Source organism: Phyllobates terribilis, unplaced genomic scaffold, assembly GCF_046119375.1.
Source record: "Phyllobates terribilis strain yellow unplaced genomic scaffold, ASM4611937v1 Scaffold_1__5_contigs__length_1240528914, whole genome shotgun sequence".
Classification (NCBI taxonomy): Eukaryota; Metazoa; Chordata; class Amphibia; order Anura; family Dendrobatidae; genus Phyllobates; species Phyllobates terribilis.
Window position 1 is genome coordinate 581,969,799 of NW_027362761.1, and position 12,869 is coordinate 581,982,667.

At 46.5% G+C, this 12,869-nt stretch overlaps 1 protein-coding gene across 5 annotated transcripts in view; it reads left to right on the top strand.

The window, feature by feature from the left end:
• RAI14 (retinoic acid induced 14) overlaps nt 1–12,869 on the top strand; it is a 143,102-nt gene that overhangs the window by 104,530 nt on the left and 25,703 nt on the right. For all 5 annotated transcript variants that reach the window (XM_073681542.1, XM_073681538.1, XM_073681548.1 and 2 more), the window contains exons 3-7: nt 4–134; nt 7,479–7,567; nt 8,441–8,505; nt 10,911–10,968; nt 12,590–12,660. In XM_073681542.1, the coding sequence (XP_073537643.1) occupies nt 4–134; nt 7,479–7,567; nt 8,441–8,505; nt 10,911–10,968; nt 12,590–12,660 (414 nt within the window). The remainder of the gene's footprint in view (nt 1–3; nt 135–7,478; nt 7,568–8,440; nt 8,506–10,910; nt 10,969–12,589; nt 12,661–12,869) is intronic.

Sequence of the window (12,869 nt, forward strand, 5' to 3'; positions counted from 1 at the left end):
TAGACTAATGAGTGGAACAAGAATGATGAGCGTCTGCTGCAAGCCGTGGACCATGGAGAACTGGACAAAGTGTCAGCTCTGCTGGGGAAGAAAGGAGTGGTGGCCACCAAGCTGGACTGCGAGGGCAAAACAGCGTAAGTGACCGCCACTGGCTCCCTTACTAATTGTGTGAATGAATCTGTGTAGTAGTGAGTGCAGCTCTGGAGTATAATACAGGAGGTAACTCGGGATAAGTAATGTAATGTATGTACACAGTGACTGCACCAGCAGAATAGTGAGTGCAGCTCTGGAGTATAATACAGGATGTAACTCAGGATCAGTACAGGATCAGTAATGAATGTACACAGTGACTGCTCCAGCAGAATAGTGAGTGCAGCTCTGGAGGATAATACAGGATGTAACTCAGGATCAGTACAGGGATCAGTAATGTAATGTATGTACTCAGTGACTGCACCTGCAGAATAGTGAGTGCAGCTCAAAATACAGGACTTTTTATGATATTTGCATAGACTCGGCACCTTTTCTACCTGTGGAGTAGTCAGTGTTTTGCGGGGAGTTGTGATATGTAGCACCTACATGTCTGAATGTCCTGACAACAAAGCTGCTTGTGTTCGGTGTGAGCTCGGGGGAATTATATACCGAGTTACAGCAATCTGGATTTAGTGGATGTGTAATGAGAGATGATCTGGTTCTGGCAATGGACGGCCGCAGCTTTCTACACGTAGCTGTTAGGTAACACGTGAAAACTGAGGTTTTTCACCTTTAGGTTCACAGCAGAGGACACAGGATGGTCCGGCAGCTCCTATGGACTTCACTCAGTGCCGGGAGTATTATGAAGCAAGGAGCGCTCCTGTGTCCCTAACTCCAACCATCCTGTCTCCTGATAGGGGTCAGTGGTCGCCGGGCAGCATACGGGACCCCCATACTGTTGATGGAACCTGAATCTACAGCATATACCACTGATTGTCTATGACCCCTTTAGTTACCCCACGACTTTCAACGTTGAATACACGGCCCCTTGCATCACACAAATCTCATAAATCCTGTGGTTTATGGGGCATCGCAGTTAAATGTCGGCATTCTGTACATCGACCACAAAAATGTAACCCCGCGATTCCCGTCACGGGTATTAATTACAGCCAGCTGACTCCGTATAGAAGACATAATAGCCGAAACGCGTCCTGCCCCGCCCGCCGTACATAATCTCTGCTGCAGTGTATTACATCTACACGTGTATCCATCCTAAAAGCAGTAATCACATCTTGACCATTTATGGGACGTCGTCGCCCTCCGCCATTAGTGTAGAGATTTGTTTTTGTTGCGTTCATAAGTCTGAACTTTGAAAATATAAAATTTATTGAACCCAACTATTAAAGAAAACTTGCCGACACTGTCCAGAATTTTCTAAAACCAACCCAATAGCGGGATGCTTGGGGGTGGTAGTGGGAGGGTCAGTGAGCTCTTTGGCTGAACGGGGGTGGTACTGGGAGGGTCAGTGAGCTCTTTGGCTGCACGGGGGTGGCACTGGGAGGAGCAGTGAGTTCCTGGGTGGGTTAATGAGTTCCTTGGCTGCTCGGGGTCTGTACTGGGAGGGTCAGTGAGCTACTTGGCTGCTAGAGGTCAGTACTGGGAGAGCTCCTTGGCTGCTCGGGGGCTTCACTGGGAGGATCAATGAGTTCCTCGGTGGGTTAATGAGTTCCTGGGCTGCTCGGGGGCGGAGTTGGGAGGGTCCGTGAGCTCCTTGGCTGCTCGGGGGCGGAGCCGGGAGGGTCAGTGAGCTCCTTGGCTGCTCGGGGTCTGTACTGGGAGGGTCAGTGAGCTACTTGGCTGCTAGAGGTCAGTACTGGGAGACCTCCTTGGCTGCTCGTGGGCTTCACTGGGAGGATCAATGAGTTCCTGGGCGGGTTAATGAGTTCCTGGGCTGGTTGGGGGCAGTACAAGGAGGGTCAGGGAGTTCCTTGGCTGCTCGGGGTCTGTACTGAGAGGGTCAGTGAGCTCTTTGGCTGCATGGGGGTGGCACTGGGAGGAGCAGTGAGTTCCTGGGTGGGTTAATGAGTTCCTGGGCTGGTTGGGGGCAGTACAAGGAGGGTCAGTGAGTTCCTTGGCTGCTCGGGGTCTGTACTGGGAGGGTCAGTGAGCTACTTGGCTGCTAGAGGTCGGTACTGGGAGAGCGCCTTGGCTGCTCGGGGGCTTCACTGGGAGGATCAATGAGTTCCTGGGCTGCTCAGGGGTGGTACTGGGAGGTTCAGTGAGCTCCTGGGCAGGGTTGGAGGCAGGACTTCATCATCCTTCTTCTACATAAACTGTTGGTGAGGACGAAGTGTTAGGACCTTGGGTATAATTACCACCTCTGCACCCTCTACAGTTACACTCCTGGCTGCTTTACTTGATGTATTGGTGATATATGGACCTACTGCATTTAGTGGAGTAATGCTATTATGCACAGTCGCCTTTTTTATGATCATTCCTCCAGACATTGTAAAACGCAGAACTTGAGGAATGCCTGGCATGTGCTGCACAAATAACGGGGAGGGCGGTTTTGGCAGAATTGCTTTTATTTGGGTTGTTTGTGCCAGATTATAGGAATGTGATAATGGTGAAGGTGAATGCTTGTAATTGTAGCAGACGCTTCATTAAGAAGCAGGCAGTGATATATAACAGGATGATGGTGATACCCGTATACAGATTTAACAACACCTTGTTTGCTGCAGCGGTGCCAGTGCCTTCTCCAGTATTTAGCGGGCCCCACCACCACCACCCGGTCCTCAGAATTCCTCACTGCTTCCAATAGGTGGCGCTAGAATTCTAGTCCTCTTCCTCTCTGAAGGGACAATTTGCATGTTTAATTTCCCAGAGGAGCATTCATGGCTTAGAAGTCTCCTCTCTCTGACATGCTAGGCCTGGCTTGTCACTCTACACAAGGAGAAACGATACCCCTTAGACCCCAGTCCAGCGCCTCTCACCTAACCAAATCAGATATCATCATTCTTTGCACTGGTGAGGGGCAGCACCCCGAAATACCATGTCTGCAAATTGAGATTCTGGTTTGGCTTTTATCCTAAGTCATATTGCAAGGATCGTTAAAGAGTTGATACTGACTTATAGAATGGCTGCTTCCAATAGGTGGCGCTAGAGTTCTTGTCCTCTTGCTCTCTGAAGAGGCAATTTGCATATTTAATTTCTCAGAGGAGTGTGCATGGCCTATAAGTCTCCTCACTCTGACATGCCAGGCTTGGCTTGTCACTCTCTACAAGGAGAAATGTTACCCCTTAGACTCCTTCCTCTTTACTATCTTTCCTCTATGGCTCAGGCTGTGCTTTTGGGCACTTTGGGGGCGATTTATCAAAGTGTTTTTGCTAGAAAGCCGGCGTAAAACACTTTTTTCAAAAAGTCACAAATTTTTGCATAGCGGAAAAATTGTGACTTTTGGCTTGAAATAGCATTTCTAGTGTGGCGAACGGCACTGAGAATTTGCACCAAATTCATTAAAAGGCATGCCCTTCATTAAGACTGGCGTGCGTAATTTCCAGTCTTGATGAATCGGCCCCTTATGCTTAAAGGGGTATTCCCATCTCCAAGATCCTATCCCAATATGTAGTAGGTGTAATAATGATAATATTAGCAATTACCTCCAATGAGAAATGTAGTATAGTTTTTCTGATTCTCTAGGTCTTTCTTCATTGCAGGACCTTAGGTATCCATGGTTACAACCACTACCAAGTGGTCGTAACCATGGATACTTAAGGTCCTGCAATGCCTGCACATGAAGAAAGAGACACAGAGAATCAGAAAAACTTTAACAGATTTCAAATTGTAGGTATTTGCTAATATTATTATTACACCTACTACATATTGGGATTGATTTACACTATTCATTTAGGCCAAGTTTGTTGAGGGGACAGTGGCCATTTAAGCTTTTTTTTTAATAAATTTATCAGAACTATTTTATTTCAAAACTAGAGGTGATATTCTCTGTTTGACAACCTGCCCTCCTCTCCTTTCTATTTCATACATGATTCTTACCAGCGTCGCCCATCATACCTGTTGTATTTACTCACAATGTAGGAACTTCATCTGAGTGCCCAATGCCAGGCGGCAGCAGCTTCAGCACCAACATTTATGTTAACCATGTGATATTTTAAATGGCTCAATAAAAGCATAGTTTATCAGTTACAGAATAATAATGTCTTGTATGTATATAATAGATGCCGTGCCTTTAACATTTTACTGTAGTTTAAGCTGAATTGTGAGACCGCTTGTACGTGTTCACCGACCTCGTTTATCACCGTCCAGAGTGTGTTTCCTGATAAAGCGCAGGCCCAGGGTAATTAGCCTCTGTTTTCTTGGCATGGATGTGTAAAATGGCCATAACTGGTAAAAAATAAAGTTTATACTGGAATGTTGGATTTCACGCAGACCTAATTACAAGCCTGTGTCGGAGGTCAGCTCCCAGCTGTAAATCTCCGCTACCCCAGAAACTTAATCAATAACGTATGTTGGAAATAGAAATTCCATCCACCCAGAACATCAGGAAAGAAAAACATAGACTAGTATAACACCGGTCGCCCAGGCCATAATGGGGCTAAGTAGCTGATTTTTCTTTACCCTGTCACAAACCTATTTAAAAGGGAGAAAATCATTTCTGCTTTCTTCCAGAAATGGCGCCATATCTGTCCATAAATTACATCTGCAATTCTACATACAACCTGCAGATAATATTGGAAGAAATCAGACATTTATTTTTTTTTTATTCTGGACCATCCCTTTTAAATGGAATTTGTAAATAAGATCAACCTCCCAAAGCTAAATCCATTGACACCTTTACATCTTCTATCTGTTGCTGCATTCCTGAGAACTTCAGTGTTTTAATTCACATGCAAAAGAGGCGTTAAGTGCTCTGGGTCTGAAAGAGCACTTCCTGAGCTCCAGCCTCTCTAGCTTGATTGATAGCTCACTGCTTGTGAGATGTAAGGCTCCGGGCAAGGAAATCGGACAAAAAGCTGATAATCCAGCTGAAGAGGCTGGTGATGGGCGGAGAAACCATTCCAAGAGGCAGAGGTTGACAAAGTGCTCTGTCACACCCAGAGCACTTAATTAAATTGTTGATTTATCTGGAAATTGGCAGCAGATTGAAAACTAAATCAATCAGCGCCTTTTAAATCTTTTCTCTGTTGCTGCATTCCGGAGAAATCAGCTATTTAATTCACATGCAAATGAGGTATTAAGTGCTTTGAGTGTGACAGTGCACTTTTTCAATTTCTGCCTCCCAAAATTGTTTCCCTGCCTAGCACGAGTCTCTTTAGCTTGATTTTATAGCTCACTGTCTGAATTTCTTGCCTGAAGCCTAACAAAGGCAGTGACCTATCAATCAAGCTAAAGAGGCTGGTACTAGGCAGGGAACCCACTTTGGAAGGCAGAGATTGAAGAAGTGCACTGTCACACTCAGAGAACTTAATACCTCATATGCATGTGAATTCAATTGCTGATTTCTCTGGAATGTGGCAACAGAGAAAAGATTTAAAAGGTGTTGATTGGAATGTGGCAACAGTTGAAAACTAAATCAATCAACACCCTTACCTTTGAAACCCGATAGCCTAATTCTGCGCCCCTCTTGGAGTTCTCGGACAACACTCGATAAACCCTTCAAACCCACAAGACAAACCAAGAATTCTTCTGTCTCAAGAGGCAAAGGAAATCTGTACAAGTGACCGGAGCCGCACTTCTCTACTCTTCAGATTTCCTGTTTGAAAGTTTTCTGAACAACGACCTCAACCTATTTTTGGACATAATTTTAACATTGGTGTGAAAGATGTCGGCTCTCATTGGTCCTTCCTTTTGGTTTGAGTTCCATTTAACGGATTTATTAACTACACGGATCATTCCTAATATATGTCAGAACGCAAACAAAATGTTTTGGTAAATGTACTTTATAATATTTGGGCTAAAAAAAAAAGAAGGTGCGCCACCGGGTAATAATTTTTTGTTTCGCATTTGGTACCGTCAAAGGTCCCGCAAACCCAGCTCCTTCACTGCAGCCACATGGCTCCATTTCGGTTCAGTTTCAGTTGCTTCGAAAAACTTTCCTTTGTTGGAAGAATTCAGTAAAGTGGAGATATAACCTTTGTGTGAATATATTATGTTGTATGAACATAAAGCGAACTCGATTTTGTATATTGAATCCCATTATTTTTTTGTTTTAAAAATGGAGCTATGATGTTAAAAAGAGAAAAATGGAAAAAAAAACAGATGCTTATCAACCGAACCAGCTCCTTCTGCATCCTATTGGCAGTCCCCTGCTGGCTGCTTCGTCCTCTCGGCAGTCCCCTGCTGGCTGCTTCGTCCTCTCGGCAGTCCCCTGCTGGCTGCTTCGTCCTCTCGGCAGTCCCCTGCTGGCTGCTTCGTCCTCTCGGCAGTCCCCTGCTGGCTGCTTCGTCCTCTCGGCAGTCCCCTGCTGGCTGTTTCGTCCTCTCGGCAGTCCCCTGCTGGCTGTTTCGTCCTCTCGGCAGTCCCCCCGGCCGGCTGCTTCGTCCTCTCGGCAGTCCCCCCGGCCGGCTGCTTCGTCCTCTCGGCAGTCCCCCCCGGCCGGCTGCTTCGTCCTCTCGGCAGTCCCCCCCGGCCGGCTGCTTCGTCCTCTCGGCAGTCCCCCCGGCCGGCTGCTTCGTCCCCTCGCCAGTCCCCCCGGCCGGCTGCTTCGTCCCCTCGCCAGTCCCCCCGGCCGGCTGCTTCGTCCCCTCGCCAGTCCCCTCGGCCGGCTGCTTCGTCCCCTCGCCAGTCCCCCCGGCCGGCTGCTTCGTCCCCTCGCCAGTCCCCCCGGCCGGCTGCTTCGTCCCCTCGCCAGTCCCCCCGGCCGGCTGCTTCGTCCCCTCGCCAGTCCCCCCGGCCGGCTGCTTCGTCCCCTCGCCAGTCCCCCCGGCCGGCTGCTTCGTCCTCTCGCCAGTCCCCCCGGCCGGCTGCCGTGGTGACATTCTATCTAAACTTGAAAAACCGCCATGGGCCCATTTTTAAAATGATAAAAATGTAGTGAACCACCCCTTTAAGCTTTTAGGTAGATTCTGTCAAAATCAGTGGGATCCACCAACCTACATGTAATGTGGATTTCCCTGTAATAAGTTTTCTGTTTTTATAAATAAAGGAAACTTTCTACAACTTTCTAATATATTTGTTATTTCAATCCTTCACCATTTTCGGATCTCAGCTTGCTGTCCGTGAATGAGGAAGCTCTTTCCATTCAGAGGCAGTGACCCTGTACACAGCTCGTCCTGCACCGAGCTGATACATTACTTATTGGTAGCCCAATATCTGTGAGAGCAGACAGACGGGATGTGACTGCAGGACCTGACTACACGGGGCTTGTTTGTAGTCTGGCCAGCCTCCTGCCATAATAACCTGTACAAAGAGCTCATTCTCCAATTATCTCTGTGTGTATGAACCGCAGCTTCTGTTCTCCGCAGTAAAATGAACTTTCTTTGGGTTTTCAGGTTTCACCTCGCTGTCACGAAGGGCAACTCAGAATGTCTGAGGGTCATGTTGGCGCATGGGGTAGATGTCGCAGCTCAGGATCTCTCAGGTACAGTAATCTGCAGTCTGCTCCAATGCATCTGGGGGGCAAAAACAATGCAACTGTGCAAATAATCCCTTACCGTTTTGTGCACGCAGCTCCTGTGCTATACGTCTCAGTTGTAATCGACTGCAATTAGTCTTGTATAGTCTCTACCATCCCGACCTTATTACTTGTCTCATCGAATGTGTCAGCTTTTTTTTTGTTCAAATGTATCTAAAAGACAAAAAAGAATTTGTAGATCTCTTGTCACATGATTCATGCTGACCAAAACACGGTGCCCGGATGCCCAATCGATTGCAGCCTGGTATTCTTACTGTGAAATGCAGCAGTGTTTCAGAGAAAATATACTTTGAAGAGCTGGTGACCAGAGACTAGACTAGTCCGGCACCGCAAATGAACAGTTTTTCTTAGAAAATACCTCCAATTAAAAATGTAATATAGTTCTTCTGATTCGCTATGTCGCTTACCCCATGTGCAGGGAATTGCAGTAGCTTAGGTATCTATGGTTACGACCACTAACAGCCAACTGTCACTATATGAATGGTCATAACCATGGATACCTAAGCTACTGCAATGCCCTGCACATGAGGTAAGCAACATGGCAAATCAGAAGAACTATACTACATTTCTAATTGGAGGAATTTGCTAATATTATTACTATTACACCTATTACATGTTGGGGTAGGATCTTGGAGATGGGAATGCCCTTATAATGCAAAATATGTAATAATGTCCTTCCTGCCATGTGTCTTATGGGACCCTCAGATATTGATGTCCAGGTACAGCTTCTACATTTGCACCTTCTATAATCGCACCCCAGATATTTTTGGATATATATATATATATTTTTTACCATAGTTTTGTTTGTATTTCTTGCAGGTCAGAATGTTTTACACCTTGCCGTGAAGCACTGCCACATAGACTGCATCAAGAGACTTCTCCAGGTAAGGTCCCGGACTACTGACCGTGATAGATGGAGGGTGACACTACATAATCCCATCCAAACCTTCTCCCCAAAACTACCCACAGACCGCCATGAATGAGGTGATCGAAGCAGCTCATGTGTTGCCGATTTTTCCATATATTCTGCAGGTTACAATCCAACCTGCCGCCCTGTGTAGCCATTAGGAAGCAGCCAGGCTGCCCCCATAGAGGATCGGAATAAAAATAATGGAACATAGGGCCGGGATGCCGTCCTATTTCCAAAATATGTCGCCCATTTTTCCATATAGACCCAGATGGGTAACGAGGAACTCATCAGGAGCGCCCGTGCCGCACCTCATCTTCACTTCTTCCCTCTTGGTGCCATGAGAAGGTCACCAATCCAATACCAGCACCCATTAACACTTTACTGCCTGCATTGACCCCTTCAGTCCTTCTTCTGCTGTCACTGTGATGTCTAAGCTGATGGCCGAATTCTAGATTCCACAGATCCAGTAGGATATTTACCCCTATAGTGCACATTCTCTGGTCACGAAATTGAGGCAAAAGTAGATTTCTACTAAAGCCTATGGGGGTTTGACGAAAGCGTATTCGTGTCCACGAGGCTGTTGAGGAACGTTAAACATCAGGACAGGTCAGCATAGGAGGCATCTAAGATCCCCTGTAGTGGAGACTCCATGGTACTTGCACACCCTATCACGCAAGCATCGCTATATCAATAGGATCAAATTCTAAAGCCCACCCATCTCCGAGACTCTTCCGAGCCCACCCATCTCCGAGACTCTTCCGAGCCCGCCCATTTTGAGACTCTTCCGAGCCCGCCCATTTTGAGACTCTTCCGAGCCCGCCCATTTTGAGACTCTTCCGAGCCCGCCCATTTTGAGACTCTTCCGAGCCCGCCCATCTCCCAGATTCTCCATTATCTTACCTGCAATTAAAAGAAATTTACACTTGTAACTGTATAATATCTAGTCATGGCACATTAAAATGTTCAGAAACTCGTTGACTTTGCAACATATTTTCACCATTTTCAAGATCTCTGCTTTCTGGGCGTAATCAGGACATACTTAAACTATTGCCATTCACGGACAGCCAGCAGAGATCTGTTCAGGGACCGGTTCTCAAAGCTTATTAGAAAGTTGCAGAACTTTATATATGACGCAATGTATGAACTTTTGTGCGCTGTAGCTTTAAGGATCAGGAACCACGTGAAGCATGAGGGCGCCTAATACCAGATAAACAGGATTGTGGTTGATTAGTAAACCAATACAATGGCTTCATTTACGGGACCGTTCCCTCCATTCACTAAACCCGCTCTGGCAGAAAAATCCCCCGTAATCTTTCCCATATGACGCCGAACCACTGGCCGAGGCTCCGTCTCCAGCAGCTGTCCCTTTGTCCGGCTCCTGACGTGTGTGAATCTGAGCGTAGAGGGGCGTGCAGCCTCTCACATTGATTAGGGGAGATGCACTGACCTTGACCCTTCTGTAAATGGCCAAATTCCTGGCGTGTTTGCTGTGAGCCGGAAGCGACAATGTGAAGGTCACCGGCAGTTATCTCTGTGGCCGTCAGCCCTCGCTTTCTATGGATGCGCTCTATAGCCGAGTCCATCCCCCCCCCTTCCCTTCTTTGCATTTTAAGTGATTTTTCCAATATTTCTCTGTAGTGGTAATTATTGTAAAAATGAGACTAATGTCTCCATTACAATATATCAATTAGGGTCCGACAGCCGGGACCCCCAATCGGCTCTGCTGTGACAGCGCAGAACAGCAGAGCGTCGTACACGGTGTAGTGGCCATTCTTAGCAATGCAGCTCAGCTCCTATTCAATGCAATAGGCGCTTTGGGTGCAGTACCCAAGAGCAGCCACTACATGGTGTAGCGAGCTGAGCTGTTCTCACTCTGTGCTCCGTACATCCTGCTGTCGTCAGACCTGCAAACAGCTGATCATGGGGGTGTCGAGTGTGAGACCCCCACCAATGTCATACTAGTGACCTATTCTAAGTAATAGACAACCTCTTTAAAACGTTTTCAAATGCCCTTTTAGGAGTTATTAGTGGGGGTCCATCAACAAGAGGGGAAAGGGTCAATAAAAAGCTCAGGAGCTGACTATCCATACATTGTGAGGACGACCCATTCATTTCCCCTGCTGAATAATTCTTCCACAGATCACAGCTGATTGCATGGAGTCTAATCCATTTTAAGGGGGGTCCTTCATTAATAGGGGGACTTTTATACGTTATCCACTGGTATGGAGGCATTGACACATTCATGTATTACACAAACAGTCCATTTATTTTTAATAAGAACTGTGTAATACTGAACTTCTCCTGCGGGGGAGCTGTAGAGGAATTGAACACTGATTCCTGTCTGTAAATGTTGCTGTGATATTGTGATTTGTTTTCTAGGCTAAATGTCCGGCTGACTGCACTGATAATCTGGGGAGAACCAGCGTGCATTATGCCGGTGAGTTACCGGAGAGGTCGTAAGTACCGCTGATGCTGGCTGTGGCTTAGGGGGCAGATATTTGGCATTTAGCACTGCACAGGGGTCTTATGAACAAGAGGGGAGAACAGCGGAGCACAAGTCCTGCTGGAAATTGGAAGTTGAGCCTGTGATTTACTGGTCTCCCCTCCTTCTCTGTAGTCATGGTCAACGCGTGACCGCTGCAGCCGATCAGACTGCAACAATTGGCTACAGCTGTCAAGCACTGATCATGCTGGAGGAGAAGGAGGGAAGACGCAGCGAGCGGAGGATTAATAGGCATGTGCTATATATATATTTTTTTTTTTAACCACATCGGGGCCATATATAAAGTTAAAGAAAGGGGCAGAAAATTCCTTTAAGGGTCCGCCAGCCCACGGTCACCTGGGACATCCTCATTTATAAACATGTTAGCCCCGGTTTTCTGGAGTGATTTGCTCCTCTTTAGCGGCTTCAGTATCTGCGCCTTATTCTCTACAGGTTTTTAAGTTTTCTTCTTCTAATGTATCTATGTGTATATGTATAGAATTATGTATGTATATATGTGTAATATATTAGATGGAGGCCTGATGCTATGGCATCGGGAGGGCGGTAATGTCATGATGGGGGCAGGCTTTGCAGCTTTGAGAATTCCCCCCCCCCCCATGTGCTCACCCACCTATCCACTCTCTTTCCCCCATGTGCTAACTTCTCCCGTCTGTTCTCTCTTCTTTGACCTGCCTACCCCATGTGCTCTCCCCCTTGTCTGCTCTCTCTCTCCACCCCTGTGCTGTCTTCTTCCCTCATGTGTTCCCCCATGTTTGAGCTGTCTCCCCCCTGTGTGTCCTCTTTCCTACGTGCACTCACCCCTCCCCCTGTGTTAAAATGAAAGCAAAGTAGGTAAAGGTAACATTTTATTAACATGGAAAAATTTATGACAAAGCTGCTTTAATTTACATTGTATCCACATAAGGACAAAAAGTACATACGGTGTATACAGAGTGTGTGTGTGTGTGTGTGTGTACGGCGTATACAGTGCGTGTGTGTGTGGTGCGACGGTTTTCCGCTGGTGGTATCACGCAAGAGGCTGGTACCACCAGCGGTTTCCATATTGAGACACCCATCACTTGGGTGTCCCAATATGGCTCTCTCTCAGCGAACTTCCGCCTCTTTGAATTCTGGGATCCGGACGCATCTGAATGTGAAGACTGTATATAATCCATAATTTTTTTTTTTCTTGGACAACTTTGCAAATTAGTGAAATATGACTTTTGCCAATTGTTGGATTATTTTTTTGTTTTGTTTTGGTGCGTCTCACTGATCCACCTTCCTGGCGTAATGTTTCAGGAGGAGTTTTTTTCAATTTGGCACATTTTTTAAAGCGCAAAAAAACCTGTTTTTAGAAAAAAATATTTTGCAGCGAATTCATAAACCAATTGCGCCATTTTTGAAGACTTTATCACAAAACACGTCGGCGAATACCTCAAGACAAAACAAAGAAAAGTGACTTGGGTAAATCACGAAGATGAATCGGGCCCTGTAGCTTCTTGTAAAACACGAGCGCATGACACCCGGATACTCCAGGAATCCGTGCAGGATTTACAATTGTCATCTTGTTTTTCAGCTGTGACCGGCTCCGTCCCCGCGCTGCAACTCCTGTGTGACCACAAGTGCCTTCTAAATGTCAGAGACTCGGTAAGAACCCGATAAACTTCCACTGGATTCCCTGTGAACGAGCCGAGCAATGAGCCGGGTTACAGGGATATCCTCCTAGGTATAGGAGATGAATGTGATTTATTCTATGATGAGGAGTGATACATTTCTCCAATATTCTTCCTGTAATAAGATCTCTGTTTGCTGTCCTGCAGTGAGAACCTCCGATAACTCTCAGGGAATTATGATGT